Source organism: Polypterus senegalus, chromosome 2 (assembly GCF_016835505.1).
Source record: "Polypterus senegalus isolate Bchr_013 chromosome 2, ASM1683550v1, whole genome shotgun sequence".
NCBI classification, from domain to species: domain Eukaryota; kingdom Metazoa; phylum Chordata; class Cladistia; order Polypteriformes; family Polypteridae; genus Polypterus; species Polypterus senegalus.
The window spans coordinates 284,322,681-284,341,909 of record NC_053155.1 but is presented as its reverse complement, the minus strand read 5'-3'; the positions used below and the strand labels follow the sequence as shown (position 1 = coordinate 284,341,909).

Below are 19,229 nucleotides of genomic sequence, written 5' to 3'. Positions count from 1 at the left end.
TTACTTTTGGGATATAGGATACGAGTGGAAGGATGAAACACTTAGAAGGTTCGGCACCAACACTCGCCGCATGCAGCCCTTATAAATGTAAGTAATGCGTTATGATATACGATATAATAATTAATTATTTAAAGATCGCGCAGTTCTCCCCGTGTGTGCGTGGCTTTCCTCTGGCTACTCCGGTTTCCTCCCACAGTCCAAAGACATGCAGGTTAGGTGGGTTGGAGATCTAAATTGTCCCTAGTGTGTGCTTGGTGTGTGTGTGTGTGCGTGCCCTGCGGTGGGCCGGCGCAATGCCCAGTATTTGTTTCCTGCCTTGCGCCCTCATGTGTTGGCTGGGATTAGCTCCAGCAGATCCCCGTGATCCTGTAGTTAGGATATAGCGGGTTGGATAATGGATGGATTGATGATCGCGCAAAACGTTGAATACATTTTTGGGTCTGTTTGCATTGATTCGCTGAGCCTTGAGTAGAGTCTATTTCAAAGGGTGTTGTAATGACACCCGTTTGAGGAAGAGACAGAGAGACGGGGAGAGGGTGAGAGAAAGATGTGGATTGCACGCTGGCTATATTTTGTGAAGTGAGGGTGCACGGCCAGATGTGTGTGTATATGAAAGAGAGTTTGCAGCATTTCTTTAAAAAACAGGGAACTATGTTCATGTGCTGGTTGTTCATTGTAAAGTCATAATAGGGAGTGCCCCTCCCCCCATTAGATTTCTTCTGATGCCGAGACATCACGGCGCCAGTCATCATAACCTCAATGAGCGAACAAAAATTGTTCTACACTATCTGTTTATTCTTTCACAGTTAGGGAAATGGAGTCTTTAACCCTATTGGAATTTCCTTGTAAAAGGATGATTGAGAAGGCTATCATCTCCAAAATTGTTGCGGAAATGTAAGTTTGGCTTAACTGAAAAAATATAATTTCCCGGTAATTTGTATTTTTCAGCTGTATCAACTTTTAATTATGAAATAATTAAAAAGAAAACAAAATTTGGAATACGAGCTGGAACAATTTTAATGTTTGTGCATATTTCCAATTATTTCATTACTTATTGTTTCATTTATTTATTTCATGCTCATGACGCACCATGATAAAATTAAATCTGTTAAGCTCATCAAAGTTCGTTGGTGGCATCTGATCTGTTACACTGCATTGAAAGTGATGAGAAATCAATGCAGCTGTTCCAATATCCAAACAACATGCACAAATACGTGGATTGAACAGCTATTGTATTTCTGGAAACTAGTTAAAAAATTACTGCTGCTAAATACTAGATAGACTATATAATTATCAATTTCCATTCATGAAGTAGACTTATTAATGATCTTGTTGCCAAGGTATAAGCTACTAACGTAGTGCCTTCCATGTTGGTCTTGATGCACATGGTTGATGACTGGTTCACTGTTCTGATTGTATCCTTTTTATACACAACGCTTTCTCCTGTGTGCAAAGAAATTCCAGTTCGGTTCACACTACCGAAATAAGCAATTGATTTAGCTCAGACGCTAGAACTCGGCCACCAAATATAATGGGTGACAGACTGGTGTACGATATACCGCAACATCCACGAAGTAAATACATGACACAATAAGTACTTACAAATTTTAAAATCAATTGTTGCAGGTTACAATTGTTATTTATTTCATTTACTTTTTAGTTATTGTCAGAAAATGCATTCTGTCTCTGAATGTTATGTATGCGTACTCAAAAAAAGAAAGAAATCACAGAAGGATCAAAAGGCATATTACTGAGCTGTTGCCAGGATCATATTCTCTTTTTGTTTTTTTAGCATCAATAGGCTCTGTGCTTGTTAATTTAAAACTAGAATGGATTTGTGAAAAATATTAGGTCACAACTTAAAAATGAGCTAAGTTTGTACATCGTAATAGTAACTAAAGATGGATATGAATAGAAGCAACTAACAACTGCATCATTTTAAAATGGGGCTAGTTGTATATTCTAACCTAACTTCAGAGATATAAAATAAAGAGTATTTCTAGCCAATTTATTTCTGAGTAGTGTCAATGTTAATTTATTTATAGAGAATATTTAAAACAAAAACACTTTGCTGTTGTCAAAGTGATTAAACTAAAAATAATAACGTGATTCTTTATTTCTATTTATCCGATTTATTTGTTTCTCTTTTTCAAAGTTGTACTGAATAGATTTTTGGGTATTCTAGTTTTCAAATTATTATCAGATTCTATTCCTTTTCTATCATATACTAACCCTTTTAAATGTCCTTATTTTCAGATTGATACTGCAGTGATTTCTCTTATGTCCAATCATGCTCTTGCAAAGTACGTACCCCGTTATGGTGACAGAGTGCCAGTTGTGGCCTTTTGTTGTAAACATCAGTCATCAGATAGAGACAAGATGGATAGTAAACTTGACTTGTTAGAGAAAGTAAAATCAAGGCTATGCAACAAATAACAGAAAGTGTAGAAAGACATTTTTTTATATTAGCATGAGAGGATAGCAAATTAACATGAAGAGCCATAAAAAGTAATTAAAAGCTTCTAAAATATTAGATTAAGCATAAATTAGAATGTTAAGCAAATAATATAGGGCAAGCAAATAGTTAACTAAAAAATCAGTTATATTGCATTATTTATTAGGTTTACAGTAAAATTTCCAGAGTAAGAAAAGAACTGGCTGTTCAAACTGTTCTCTATACAGCCTCCAGTTAATCCAAAATGCTGCTGCAAGAATTATTACAAGAACAAGAAAATATGAACACATAACCCCAGTTCTTAAATCTTTACACTGGCTCCCAGTTAAGTTCAGGGCAGATTTCAAAATCCTCCTTTTAACATATAAAGCATTAAATGGCCAAGGTCCGGCTTACTTGTCTGAACTTATCATGACTTACAAACCTGAGCGCACATTAAGATCTCAAGATGCCGGTCTGCTTAGGATTCCAAGGATTAATAAAATAACAGTGGGAGGTCGAGCTTTTAGTTACAGGGCCCCTAAACTGTGGAATGGTCTTCCTGCTTCCATAAGAGATGCCCCTTCAGTCTCAGCCTTTAAATCCCGGCTGAAGACTCACTACTTCAGTTTAGCATATCCTGACTAGAGCTGCTGATTAACTGTACATACTGCATCCCTGTTGTTAGTCATTAGCACTATAACATAAGTAACATGATAATTATATTTGAATACTAACCCTCACCTATTCTGTTTCTTTTCTCGGTACCCAAATGTGGCCTTTAGTGCCACGGCCCACCTGCCAAGTTGTTTGTCTGCCTATGGTAAAGTCATCCCTGATGGAGGATCACAGGAATCATGGGAAAGAGGGGTCCTTTCATTGGAGCAACGTTTCAGCCGTGGCATGGCCAAATGGGGAGGCAGCTAGATGGATGAGGTCTCCAGGACTCTAAAAATATACAAACCTAATTATGTCATATCATCTACTGTTAAACCGTACTTCTAAAATTTTTATTATTATGCTGTCTTAAGGAATTGTTCTGTTCTGTATATTTTATTGTATTGACCCCCTACTTTTGACACCCACTGCACACCCAACCTACCTGGAAAGGTGTCTCTCTTTGAACTGCCTTTCCCGAGGTTTCTTCCATTTTTCCCTACAAGGTTTTATTGGGAGTTTTTCCTTGTCTTCTCAGAGAGTCAAGGCTGGGGGGCTGTCAAAAGGCAGGGCCTGTTAAAGCCCATTGCGGCACTTCCTGTGTGATTTTGGGCTATAGAAAAATAAACTGGATTGTATTGTATTGTAAACAATAACAGAAAAATTGACACACCGTCTGTCTATCCCGAGTCCTAATAGCCTTTATTTTTAGGTAAAAAGCTTTCTGATGATGAATTTTTCACCACGACAAATGAAAAAACACAGAGAAGAAATTTCAGAGAAACAAATGGGAATGACTTATAAGATAAAAAAACAGGAGAATGGAATTAGGCTGGATGAACTACAATAGGAATGAAGGTGAGTTTAAACAGGTTTGAGCTGCAAAAGGTGGAAGTACAAGGTATAAAGACCTATATCTTTTCATCAAGAAGCTGGAGAAGGTACAGAGTTCTTCTAATGAAACAAATGACATAGTCATCTTGTCACCTGAACATACACCTGAGGAAGATGAACAACCTCTTCCAGATGACATTCAACAGACCATTGAAAAGCTAGTACCAAATGTCTTGATGGGTTTAGGTGAAACATACTTTTCAGACACAAATATTGGGCCAGAAACACAAGACCTGGGGCCTCATGTATAACGCTGTGCGTAGAATTCGCACTATAACATGGCGTAAGCACAAAAGCCAAAATGTGCTTACGCACAGAAAAATCCAGATGCAGGAATCTGTGCGTACTCCAACTTCCACGTTCTTCCGTTACATAAATCCCAATCAGCGTGAAAACTAACGCTCGTGCACGCGCATTTTGTAACGCCCAAATCCTCCCAGAATTACGCCTATTTGAATATGCAAATCAATATAAATCGCCCTTAAGCGCAGCCTTCTGTGAAAAGACAATGGGAAAAGCACGGCGGAAATTATAAGAATTTCAGCGAATACCAAGTGGAGGCAAAGGAAAAATATACTATTTGTTTAATTAAACCATGGTATAATCAACAAAAGGAAGTTGATCGAGTGACATAGCATGTTGGAGAAATCGCACAGGGCCAGAAATAATAAAGAAGTCACATATCAAAGTCACGGTGAAAAGGCGAGTTGTAGCCCACTATTTGAGTGTCATATGAAAGCTTATTAGGGTACAGAGAAAAAAAAGGCAAACAGTGGGGAAAAAGCACGAAATGTCAACTTCAATCTCAAACTTTCTACTTTAATCACGTAGTTTATTTTGTCATTAAAGTCGAACATCATAAACTTCATCTTAAGATAGTTTAATTAACCAGTTTCTCAAATCACATCGTAATTAAAGTAGCACGTTAAATGCTTTGTTTTGTATTTGCTCTTCTATGTGCTTTATGTGCGTGAATCACTACCTGCTTCTTAAACCGGCTCTCTTCCTCTGACAGGATACAGAATCCATTACATTCATGATATTACAGCTCTCTAAATAACTAAAATACTGAGATGTATACGTGATATTATTTTCATGATGATAGTTAAAGCATGTTATTGATTGTGTGCTTCCTTCGAATAAATTATTTATTGCAGCAGTACTCATGGGCGGCTCTGTCCAATAGAGAAAGTCCAATGTCAATATGGTATCTTATTAACGGTGGATGGCCACATCCGTTGCGGACACTGCATAGCCGCCTCGTGCTCATGACACAAGCGTTTAACTTTTATCTAAATTTGCTGCTGCGTTTTTAGCTGTGTCGTTATTTTCTCTTTCTGTTTTATATTCAATATATTGGCATGGCCGCCCCTGCAGTCCTTGCTTTTCTTTCTCCAAGTAACCGATCCCCACACAATCAGCTCTGTAATAGACGTTAAGCCATCTGTAAGCTTAGAGTGCCGATTCTTCAAAACGTGTAGTTTGAAGATACAGTGATATAAATACTCCGAGTGCTGCAGTGAGAGTAATATGGAAAAAGATGATCCGCTGTGGCAACTCCTAACAGGAGCAGCTGAAAGAAGAAGAAGGTGCAGTTAGAGTAACAATTCTAAAGCAGTTATGGTATTTGGAATACTATGGCTATTCTCTGGACCATTATATTGTTACAAGTTAATTACAATCAGATGCATTACACTAATAAACAATCTGCGGTTAGTTTCAGTGTATTTACTGTATAAAGCCGTGTCAGGAAAATAAATTGTAACCACACAGGAGCAGTAGCACTGCTTTGACGCAGGGTGCCACCAGTCTGCAAAACCGAGCGGAGAACTTGCGTACGACAAAGTATGAGGTACCATGGAAAAGTGCGTGGCTTTACGCCAAGTGTAGGTTTTATACATCGCGATTTGAATGTGGAAAAGTTCTTACGCAACATTTCTGTGCGTACGCACCGTTTATACATGAGGCACCAGATGAATCAAACACTTTACGTTACAAGTGAGCACAATGAATGGAGTGAGAAAACAGGAAATGCACTTGGCAGTATTCATACAAATGCTTCCTCAGAAAATGGCTTAAATTTAAGTAACAACCAGGATGAGGGCAATGAGCTTTTTATAGGGGCAGTGTTTTCTGAATCTGCCAATCTTGATGATACGATTCCAGTTCAGGATATCAGTTCTGCTGTGCTTGTTGAAATAAGAAGGGGGTTTTGTCTCACTGACCTAATGAATGTGTTTAATGATCCAACAATTATGAACCAAGACGTTTTAATCAATATGAAACTTCCCAATGGATCTTTTGAAAAAGAAGTAGATTCAGGTGTATTCAGAGATTGTTTATCTGAATTCTGGAATGAGTTCAACAACAGATGCATTATGGGTGCCATTGTTAAGGTCCCCTACCACAGACATGAGTACCAAACTCATGAATGGCAAGCCATTGGAAGATTAATTGTTAAAGTTTGGCTTGGAGTAAGATATTTCCCTATACACCTTTCTCTTCCATTCTTTGGGGGAAGCCTTGTATGGTATCACCTACAGCAGTATCAGAGAATCTTTCATGTCCTGTATATCTAAACCAGAGAGGGAGATCATGGAGCAGAAACTACACAACATTGGATCAGTTGATCAGGACACCCTCAGTGATGTTCTAGACTCACATGAATGTCATCAAATTGCAACTGAAGAAAACATCTCTGGCCTTGTGACACAGCTGGGTCACAAAGCCTTTATACACACTCCCATGGTTGTAAATGTGTGTTGGAGACCTATGACACCCGAGAACTTAGCAGAGACTGTACAACAGCAAGTTCCAACACCCAAACATGTGAAAGACATCTTGAAATTTCCACTGTCCATGAATGTAGCACGGAGCTGTGTGGAAAACACCTGAAAAGATATGTTGAGGAACTGGTTGAGAATAGCTTACGGCTCTCCCTTTGCTTCTATACTGGGGCTGATCTTCTTTTGGAAGTGACAGCTCTGTCAACTTCATTGAAACCAGTGAATTTCATGGTCATCTTCAAGCAAACAAATGTGTATGCTATCTCATGTTATCCCATAAATTATCAGAACTATCCAGATCTCTGCAGTGATTTCAATGCGATTCTAAATAGGCTCAGTTTGGGTGATGGATATAATATAAACATCAAATTGCTTAGTAGGGCATGCATGTTTTTTGAGATGTTGAAATTCCCACTTATTGTTTGTTGTTCATTATTCAAAAATATACAACAAAGCACACAGTTGCATATTGGATTGGTTATGTGGAGATGACAATCACAGTTTATGCATTACAACAATGAATGGTGAAGAATTTTGGCTGCACAGTACAATATTTAAGCAATAAATGTGTTGGGTTTTTGTTGTAACATGCCTGCCTGAGGTTTGTCAAGAGTAATATTAACAGCATTGTTGCAATAAACAATTTCTACCATAAAGCAAAAGTTTGAATTGATTAAACTGAAGAATTTAAAACTATGGAGAAAGCAAAACAGTTCAGACTGAGGTCTTTGCTTCTATTTGATTTTGAAATTACAGATGTCAAGAAGTGCAGTGCATGCAATAATTTTGCAATGGCCTGTATTTTTATAGTTATTTACATACAAAATAGCTGTCAATAATTGAAGCCGGTTTGCTAATTCCAGTTGAATCATATTCAAACTGTATTCCTGTGTTCTGTGCCAAAGAATTGTTATGTGAATTACTTTTTTTTTTTACAATGTGCATACATGTGAAAAACAATGTTTGGTTTTTTTTTTTCATTTTTTTTATTTTTCTCAAAAGTACGTTACATCTGTCAGCCTTGAGTAAAAGGATAGGAATTCAGCTTTTATATTATACTGTCGTCATCTTTTCAAGAAAAGTTTTTTACAAATGTAAGTTTGTAAATAATTTTTGTAAAAAAAAAAAAAAACTGAACTGCAGTGTCTGAAAGCAGAGCTTTTTATTTCATTTACTTAAGTATTTTTTGTAAAACATTTTGTGTTTGTAAGGACAGATGACCCTATATACCTCATACTTTCAAGTTAAGTGTAAACTATCAAGCTCCTCTTGGTCAAGTGGCATTGCACCATCCTCAGTGTCCCACAAATTTAGGGCAGAGTACATCACATTTGGGATTCCATGTAGTACATTTGATTTCGGCACAGGTCGATGTGTATTCCAGACATCCTTAATACTATTCAGCTCTTCCTAAAATTAAACAGAGTGTCTAACTGTAAACAACATACTGAATAATCTCTTTCATCACTGAGTAAGTTAAATTATTAAAACTGATTGAAAAACTTACAGATTGCACACAATGCACTTTGGCCTGATACCATACTTTAACACATACATTAACACTAAGTCATCATACCTGAATTTTTCCCATCATGCACAGCTGAAGTATGGTTTTGTCCCGGAAATCTCCATCAAACTCTCCTTCATCCCGTATCACTGAAAGAAGCTAGATACAACATTCCCTACCCTCTTTCCGAAGGATGCCTCACCAACTCTCAACATGCTGGTTTGCTGTACTCACTCCGGTGAGGCAGCTTTGCTCTCCTGAAAAATTGTCTCCATGGCTCATGCATAAATATCTCTGCAGCTCTCGCAAAGAAGCTCTCTGTGCCATGGTCAGTGCACACAAGTTTGGGACATTTTCTCAGTGTTTATAAAGCTTCTACAAAATAACCTCCAATAATTCCCGGGTCACTGCTGGTTTTGCAGGCATTCAGCCAAATTATCTTTCGAGAGAAGCCATCGACACACCCATTAATACACACGCATCAAAAGGTTTTAACTTGTTATATGAATTGATGTTCCATAGGTAATTGGGTCCCTTTAAGAAGTACTGTCTCCTGTGAAATTTCCGTTGCTGTCTCTATGCTGACCTCTTAGAATCCAGCGCAGCTAATATGACTCTAACTTCTTTTTTTGCTTTGAGACCATTTTATTAACACTACATGGACAACCATCTATACCCATGCATTTTCCCTGGACCCTGTGATTGCTCCTTGATAAAAAAATGACATGTTTTAAATCTGTGTAGTTCTTCTGTCGGCTGAGCCTGTTGTGCTTCAGAACACGCAGGAAATGAGTCCTGCTGATGACAATCCCTTGTCTATGTGCAGAAGCACCAAGAATTCCCTTGTATGTCATTACAAGATGAAAGTAAAGCTTGATTAATTGAATTCTCTCCATTATTCCATTCTTTTGTGTCTAACTTTGATACCTCTAGCTCTGTCTCCTGCTTTCTGGTCATTTCCACCGTTTCCAACCCATATAACATAGCTGGTCTCACTACCGTCCTGTAGACCTTCCGTTTCACTCTTGCTGATATCCATCTGTCACAAACTACTCCTGGCACTCTTCTCAGGGGACTGGGCGGCCTCATGGTCTGGAATCCCTACAGATTTTATTTTTTTCTCCAGTTGTCTGGAGTTTTTTTTTTGTTTTTTCTGTCCACCCTGGCCAATGAACCTTACTCTTATTCTATGTTAATTAATGTTGACTTATTTTATGTTTCTTACTGTTTCTTTTATTTTTCTATTCTTCATTATGTAAAGCACTTTGAGCTACTTTTTGTATGAAAATGTGCTATATAAATAAATGTTGTTCTTGTTGTTGTTGTTGTTCTCCACCCATTTCCCTGCCTACACTCTCTTTTTCACCTCTCTTTCACAATCCCCATTACTCTGATCCCAAGTATTTAAACTCATCCACCTTTGCCAGCTCTACTCCCTTCTTGCATCCTCACCATTCCACTGACCTCCTTCTCATTTACACACATGCATTCTGTCTTGTTCCTACTGACCTTCATTCCTCTCCTCTCCAGAGTATATCTCCACCTCTTCAGGGTCTCCTAAACTGCTCCCTAGTATCATTACAGATCACAATGTCATCAGAAAACATCATAGTCCAAGGGGACTCCTGCCTAATCTCATCTAACCTGTCCATCACCATTGCTGATAAGAAAGGGCTCAGAACCAATCCCTGATGTTATCCAACCTCCATCTCCATCCGCAGACCTCACCATTATTACACTTACCTTGTACAGATCCTGTACAACTCTTACGTACTTCTCTGCCACTTCTGACTTCCTCATACAATACCACAGCTCTTCTCGAGGCACCCTGTCTTATGCTTTCTCCAGGTCCATAAAGACACAATGTAACTCCTTCTGGCCTTTTCTAAACTTCTCAATCAACATCCTCAGAGCAAACATCACATCTATGGTGCTCTTTCTTGGCATAAAACCATACTGCTGCTCACTAATCATCACCTTACATTTTAACCTAGCCTCCACTACTCTTTCCCATAACTTCATGTTGTGACTCAATAATTTTATTCCCCTATAGTTACTACAGCTCTGCACATAACCCTTATTCTTAAAGATCGGTACCAGTACACTTCTTCTCCACTCCTCAGGTACCCTCTCACTTTCCAAGATTCAATTAAACAATCTGGTTAAATACTCCACTGCCATATCTCCTAAACACCTCCATTCTTCCACAGGTATGTCATCTGGACCAACGGCCTTTCCATTTTTCATTCTCTTCATAGCTGTCCTTACTGCCTCCTTGGTAATCCGTTCTACTTCCTGATTCACTATCTCCACAGCATCCAACCTTCTCTCTCTCTCTCTCTCATTGTCTTCATTCATCAGCCTCTCAAAGTACTCTTTCCATCTGCTCAACACACTCTCCTCACTTGTGAGTAGGTTTTCATCTTTATCCTTTATCCCCCTAACCTGCTGCACATTTTTCCCAGCTCGGTCCCTCTGTCTAGCCAATCGGTACAGGTTCTTTTCTCCCTCCTTTGTGTCCAACCTTTCATACAACTCATTATATGCCTTTTCTTTAGCCTTTGCCACCTGTCTCTTCACCTTGCGCCTTATCTCATTGTACTCTTGTGTACTTTCTGCATTTCTCTGACTATTCCACTTCTTCTTCACCATCCTCTTCCTCTGTATACTGTCCTATATTTCCTCATTCCACCACCAGGTTCCTTTTCATCCTTCCTGTCCAGATGTTATACCAAGCACCCTTCTTGCTGTCACCCTTACTACATCTGCTGTAGTTGCCCAACTGTCTGGTAACTCTTCACTGCCACCCAGTACCTGTCTCACCACCTCCCTAAACCCAACCTTACAGTCTTCCTTTTTCAACTTCCACCATTTGATCCTTGGCTCTGCCCTAACTCTGTTCCTCTTCTTGATCTCCAACGTCATCCTAAACACCACTATCCTATGCTGCTTAACTACAATTTCCCCTGCCGCCACTTTTCAGTCTTCAATCTCCTTCAGATTGACTCTTCTGCATAGGATGTAATCTACCTGTGTGCATCTTCCTCCACTCTTGTATATCACCCTATGTTCCTCCCTCTTCTTAAAATACATATTCACCACAGCCATGTCCATCCTTTTGGCAAAATCTACTATCATCTGACCTTCTTCATTTCTCTCCTTGACACCATACCTACCCATCACATCCTCATCTCCACTGGTCCCTTCACCAACATGCCCATTGAAATCCACTCCAATCACCACTTTCTGTCCCTTGGGTACACTGTTCCTCACTTCATCCAACTCACTCCAAAAATCTTCTTTCTCATCCATCACACACCCAACTTGTGGGGCATATGCACTAATAACATTCATCATCACACCTCCAATTTCCATCTTCATAATCATTCTCTGTCTGACACTCTTTTCACCTTTTAAACACTCTTGATATACTGTTCCTTCAGAATAACCCCTACCCCATTTCACGTCCTCATCATGATAGAACAGTTTGAATCCACCTCTGATCCACCTGGCCTTACTCCCCTTCCATTTAGTCCCTTTGCATGCACAATATAACTCTCTCTACTTACCAAACATACTTCCAACATTCAAAGTCACTACCCTCAGTTCCACTCTCTTTACTGTCCTCCTCTCTTCCTTCCTCCGGACACATCTCCTTCTTCTTCTTCTCCTTTTTTGGCCAACAGTAGGCCAATTTCCGCCAGCACCCTGTTTTAACAGTACTGGTGGCAGTCATTGTTAACCCGGGGCTCGACTAATCCAGTATGGAAATTTGAATTGTTGTCTGCATATTGATCTGGCAAAATTTTACACCGGATTCCCTTCCTGATGAAACCCTCCCCATCTACCCGGGCTTGGAACAGGCACAAAGAAACACACTGGTTTGTGGATCCCCTGTGGCTGGGTTAAGACTAATTGAATGACTGATTGACTTTAATGGTTGGCCAGGCCAGGATTTCCAATGAAAATATAAAAGTGTGGAAACATTTTGAATATCCCTCATACAAGTGAGTGTACTTTCTAATTATCTGGCTCCTGTCAAGCACTGGTCCTTGCCTTGCACTCAGTTTTGCATGTATATCACTGAAAAAAGTATAACATTAATGTTCATTCAACGTAAATTTTCTCTTCCAAGCAACTTAAGATTAGTCATTTAGTGTTGCAGCTTGAAATATTTGGTTTCAGATTTCAATCAAAGTAAAAAAAAATGTTTGTACCAAATTAAGTTATGGTGGAGGGAATAAATGTAAAATCCTATTTAATTTAACTTAATATTTTAGGTTGTTCATGTGCTGTGCTTGGGGGCCGTTTGTATATTCTTTCGGTCGATCTTTCCAGTTTGATGGCTTTCCAAATGTCAAAAAAGAAGAACAACTTAAAAATAGATTTACTTCAGTAGAAAAACAAGTGAATTGCACCCAATAACTCTAAATGATTTGCCTTAACTTAAAAATTGTGGGATCAATTTATATTAGAATTATATTGGTTCAGATTGAAAATATTAAGTGTGAATCATTCACATTTTTTTTCAGTGTAATTAAGCAGGAATAGTAAATAGATAGGCAAAATTACTTTAAATCAAAGGTTACAATATTAACCAAGAAATGTTCCCTAATTAAACATTGGCACAAATATGATGGATAAGTCAGCAACAAGAAGCTTAAAGGTTATCAGCTAGTTGTTTAAACCAAAGTGATTAATGAAAGGGATCATCAAGGGATTTCACTTTTAAGTTAGCAGTAAATGTTTCAAAACAATCATAGGTTTATTTTTTTCACTTTGCAAAACGGGACCTGCAATTGTGTAAATAACACAGTCCAGTAATAAACAGGAAGTAGTATATGTTGTGCCCAATATTTGTAGGATTGGCATGAAACTCTTATGAATATAAACAGGTATGGAATATTAGTGTATCCCATTTCTGAAAGGAGACAAATCCTTGGATTTATATTTTTCTCTTTGGTAAAATACTTTCATAAAATAAACTCAAATTTGAAAATGTAATAAGTAACAACACAGTGAATGCATCTTACAGCAAACAAAGCTTTCTACATTATTGTTCCTTGTTTTCAGCATTATTATTAGCTAATTTAAAGGACAATAATAGGCCTACTAAACTGAGTAGCAGACTGAGCTGGATCTATGGGACAGATACATAATGAAATAATTTGCTTAATGCAGTGACAACAAAAAGTACTGGTGGTTATAGTTCAAGTTTATTTTGAAATAGCACATAATGTACAGTACATGGTATAATGGAATTCTTGTATACATGTCTGCTCTGAAAAATGACAATTTTACAGTACCAACAAGACACACACAAAAGGTAAGCATAGCATGTAACACACGCTTTTTTGTGTGTGTCTTACATGAGAAAGAGAGAGAGTTGTTTTTATGGAAAAACACATCAGGTTATGATTATTACAATAGCTTTATTAACTCAATGGCTTTATTAACTTTATTCACTCAAAAAGAATGTCACAATGGCACAGTGCACTAGGTATAATCTCATAAATGCTTAAATTGCTGTCTCTCATTATGTACATATTCTTTTATTCTACTTGCTAATAATAATAAGAAGAAGAAGAAGACAAATAATACAAAGAAATAACACAATAATTAATAAATGAATATTAATGCATGAATAAACTGTGTGTTCCACATACTCACAACTGTAAACCTATAATTTTTCCCACCCCTGTATACAGTATGTTTATATATATATGTACAGTTATATGTAATATATTAAGTAGTAGGTTTATTTAATTTTATATATATGCAGTGTGTATTAGGATACAGTATTAGTTATTATGATTTTCTATTCATTAGCCTTAAAATCTGTGGGTAGAAACTGCTCCAGAGTCTACTGGTGTGACTGCGAACAAACCTGTAACATCAGTCAGTGGAAAAGAGTGAGAAAATCAACTGTGCTGAAAGCAGCCTGGTGCCAATAATATTCTGTGACACCTTCAACACCCTCTGCAGTAGTTTGTAACAATGTTCTTGACAATAACTTTGTTTAGCAAGTGATTCACATTACAGCAAAAGATTAATTAATGCACAGAATCAGTATCCTAGGTATCCTTAACTTAGTAATTGTCACAGCATATAAGTGAAACATATTCACATACTCGTATACTGTATATCACAATCTTTGGTACTCAGTATAAAAATTATAGGTCTTTAATACTTATATTAATATAAGACCCCCAAAAAAATGTTGCAAATAGTTATTGGAAATTGAATTAATTACAAAATTATGCTTAACATGTTTTTGGCACTGACGAATAACAATGAGTTAACCTTACAATACCTCTAAAAATTTATTTTTCTTGATTTCTTTGTAGCTTCTAAATAAGGTATGGAGATAATCTGTTCGTTTACTCATTAAATTAATCATACGTCGACAATAGATTATGATTGTATATTTGTGTAAATTAAGTTGTTTTCTTTTCTTCTTTTTAGAAAATTGTTGTAAGGACAGATGAATGGATGGAAACATAGAAGTACCTCTGATTTTACTTTTCTTATAAAAAAATAACCATATTCTTTTTGACACCACAAGAGGTATACAGTAATTATGACTGATCCCAAACATTTTCTGAATTTCTCACCTAGTAAGAAGTTCCCACAAGCGTGCACTCAAGCAAATTTATTTAAAGTAAAAACATCACGTCATTTGTTTATAGTAAATTTGTTTTCAGACATGCGCGCATACACAGTATCTGTATTTTCACATAACTATATGTGAATATTACCCTCTCAAATTCCCGTATTTCTTATTACAATCTTTCTCTGCTTCCTTTAATTGTGAATACATAAATGATCTATAAGCTCATATATGAGTTTTTTATTTATGCAACGTCTTAACGTATTTGTTGAAGGCTGAACCTTCAGCTTTACATTTTATTTACCAAAATGTTTTTTTTTTTTTCTCTTCTTTATTATAAAATGTTGAATCTAGCTTGCCTAATGAAACACACACGTTTTTAAATCTAACTAGTGTATACTGCGGTTTCAAAAAGATAAAAACCTAAAATAGCCTTTACTGTTTGTTAAAGGGTCACAACGGTTTAAAGAGTAGGTTTATTTTCTATTCTAAATCTTAATTTCAGAAGAAGTATATTTTAAGTAGTAACAACTGTGCAAGGTTTTCAGCTATGTCTGAGTCTGCTATGGTTCTTATTATATTTTCTGTCTGCTATAGCTTTTCCAACATTTACGTATATAATTTTATGTTTACATTCAATGAGCTTTATTGTATTTATCAAAGTAATGATTTAAAAAGATATAATGGTTATTGTAATCGTTTCGCTTTTTATGCAAATTTTCACTGGTTAGATATCCTATTTTTAACGTGTTTCATAAAAATATTACGAATTTCTTTGGTGCTAAGACCATAAATGATTGGATTAGCAACAGGAGGTAAAACAACCATTAAAGTTCCCATTGCTTTTATTGCATTTGGTGAGAAATTCGGAAGTCTCACAGCTATAGTTGAAAATATTGCTGTTATTTCAAAGAGAGAATAAACAGTTAAATGAGTAGAACACGTGTGGATTGCTTTATTTTTACTGTTATTTTCTGTTTTGAATAAGCATGTAATTAATATTTTAGTATATGTAAATGCAATTGCAGAAAATGATACAGTGGTTAAAAAATACGTGACGAATAAACCGTAAATACTGTTCACAGTTGTGTCGACACAAGATAATAAATATAAAGATCCATTGAAGCAATATGCGTGAACGATAAGAGATTTGCATCGTGGAAGTCTTAAAGTAAGAAAAAGTAGAACAAAAATCAAAACAAAAGCTACTCCCCAGGCGAGCAAACAAAGCTTGACTATGGTCCACTTAGTCATAATCGCGTGGTATCGCAATGGGTTACAAATCGCAAAGTATCTGTCTATAGCCATAACGGTTAGCATAAGCTGAGTAGCACTTCCGTATGAGTGAATGCAAAAAGCCTGAATGACACAAGCATGAATCGAAATTAATTTAACTTCTGTCATAACCCCATACATCAGTCTAGGCATTAAAGCAGTGCTTCCAATTAGATCACAGATTATCATATTGGAAAGAAACATATACATCGGTTTATGTAAATGTTGATTGAATGAGATTGCAAATAAAAGTGTTAAATTGCCCGCAAGAATCACAGTATATACAGCAAGGCATAAAATAAACACCGATACCCGAAGCTCAGATGGAATTATGAAACCTTCCAAAATTAGCATTGAGGAGTTATCTGAAACTTCAGTCATGGTCGAGTAGAAAAAATATTTGTTCTGAAATACAAAAAAATGATCATGTCATATGCCTTTATCGATTCAATTGTCAATTAAATATATATATATATATATATATATATATATATATATATATATATATATATATATATATATATATATATATATATATATAATATAAAATATAACAATATATGTGGCACATATGTCATCATAAATATTTCTATACACAGAGTTTACATTCAGATGTATTTTCACCCCGTCAGGAAATAAAACAACAGCCTGGGAACATTTTGTAATGTTGTAGTTAGAATTTAACTCAGCCCAATATTGTCCTTTAATGTTAATTCTATTTCATTTAACTGCAATTATTAAATTATTATTAAATATTAATTCACTTAACAGAATTATTATCTTCTAAAAACATCACCATATCACGAAAAACATTGAATGATAGGAGTAAATTTTAAAAGATATATGAAGATAGCCATCTACATTAAACTACGATTAATTTAAATGTAAAATCTTGAAAAGACTAGTTTGAATGACACAATTTTTTATTTTTTTTTTTTGCTGTCCTGCAGATTGCGCAGCCAGTATTGTTATGTGCTTAAGGAAAAATACGAAAGAATTACCTTTGGTAAGTCGATTAAGCTTCGGTTTCTTCTTCAATAAGCTCTTATATGAAGTAAATGCATTAAAAAGTCAGAGATGAATACGAGAGCACCTGCTATCCCTCTAATATGATGCTACAACTGAATCTGCGCATTCTCTTTTTTATGCGGTCCCGCCTCCGAGAATTCTCAATTGACAGGATTCTCGCATATTTCATAAATTACTGCAGCGTATTACATATATGTCTAAAATAATTATGTTATTCCAACAAACTTTTAAAAATAGAGAAACGAATGGATTATTTGTCGGTTTTACACTGCAGAGAAAGAAACACTCGGTAAAGGCTTTAAAATTTTAAAAATAACGTAGCTTGCATCAACTTCTGATTATTCCACACAGCATTCTGCTTTCTATAGCCCATGACACCCAGGCAAATGTGAATTACAGCACCTCTAACTGATATTGGTCACCAAAACTTTAATTTAACATTATACAATAAGAAAATAAGAATGCCAAGATATCCACTTTTTGCCTAAGCAAATATCCAATTCTACGTCTTTAGCACTGAGGAGCATGATGAGAGGTCTAGGGATTGATTCTCCATTGACCTCACCCCCAATCGCATTCACAGCAAACCCGATAAAGGATTTTTCTGTGTTTTCTAGGGATCTTTGGAGCATGGGGCTGAGATGTGAGAATTGGATTACTTGTGGCAGTGTCGGTACTGGAAAGAAGGCAGACAAGAGTCCACACTTCATTTCCACAAATGGAAATTCTCCTGCCCAAATGCATTGGTCAGCTGCCAATGGAGACTTACCAGTTACACCGGGCAGCCCACCACAATAATTGGGATGAGTGAATAACAGCAGCACACTATAGGGGTGATGTTGTAGGGGCAAGTAATTGTAATGGAAGTTAAGCAGCCTTACAATAGCAGCCATCCAGTATTACTTACTTTATTTACTTATAATTTTTTATTAATTTAGATTGTAAGGACCAAACGCCCAGAAATGTTTTGAAAGTCTAATTCTAATAGATAACAGAGCCATAGAAGAAGCTGAAAGGTAATAAACATCATCAAAAACCCTGTTATGTAAATGGTAAAACACTGAACTCCGAAAGGAAAAGGGACACATGTGGCTGGATGCTCTCTCAGTTCTGTAATGGGTGCTGTAAGGTGAGGTTTATTTCTTTTGGCTTCTTATACTGTTTCGATTGTTTGGTTTTTTTTTTGGTTTTTTTTTGTTTTTTTTCTTGATTTTATTATAATCATTCCATACAGATAGATCAATTTTTACAAAATATAGGATTGAAAACAGAACAACCCGACCTCCACCCCTGAGAGAGAGAGCATGGCCATCAGAGTAAAACTTAAAGCTTGTAAACATACATAAATTGATGAGTTTAATAGGCAGATAAAAAAAAAGAAAAAGAAATGCGAAGAGAATTATTTCCTCAGTGCTTTAAGAGCTTATTCTAATTAGATCCTGCCAGGTTTTGAAAAAGTTCTGCACAGATCCTCTAACTGAGAATTTAATATTTTCCCATTTCAAATACTGTAGTATAAAACAGTAGTTACCCACTGACTTAAAAGAGGACAGTTAGGATTCTTCCCATTTAGCAAGATAAGTCTACGTGCCAATAGTGTAGTAAAGGCAATCACAGTTTGTTTGTCCTTCTCTGCTTTAAGCCCATACTGTTTACATTTTATTTATTTAAATGGGGCGGCACAGTGGTGCAGTGGGTAGCTCTGCTGCCTCACAGTTAGGAAACCTGGGTTCATTGCCCGGGTCCTCCCTGCATGGAGTTTGTATGTTCTCCCCGTGTCTGTGTGGGTTTCCTCCAGGTACTCCAGTTTCCTCCCACAGTTCAAAGACATGAAGGTTAGGTGCATTCTAAATTGTCCCTAGTGTGTGCTTGGTGTGTAGGTGCCCTGCGGTGGGTTGGCACCCTGCCCAGGGTTTGTTTCCTGTCTTGCGCCCTGTGTTGGCTGGGATTGGCTCCTGTGACCCAGTAGTTAGGATATAGCAGGTTGGATAATGGATGGATGGATATTTAAATGTAAATATCTTTTATATTACAGTA

General features: G+C 36.7%; 1 protein-coding gene across 1 annotated transcript; it reads right to left on the bottom strand.

The window, feature by feature from the left end:
• Positions 1–15,608: 15,608 nt before the first annotated feature.
• Positions 15,609–16,544, bottom strand: LOC120524573 (olfactory receptor 51G2-like). The gene has a single exon (XM_039746405.1). It carries the CDS (start codon positions 16,542–16,544, stop codon positions 15,609–15,611), a length of 936 nt encoding a protein of 311 aa, XP_039602339.1.
• Between the last annotated feature and the right edge of the window lie 2,685 nt (positions 16,545–19,229).

Excerpts from the sequence above, each read along its gene's own strand:
- LOC120524573 (XM_039746405.1), bottom strand. The coding sequence starts at position 16,544 with ATGACTGAAGTTTCAGATAACTCCTCAATGCTAATTTTGGAAGGTTTC.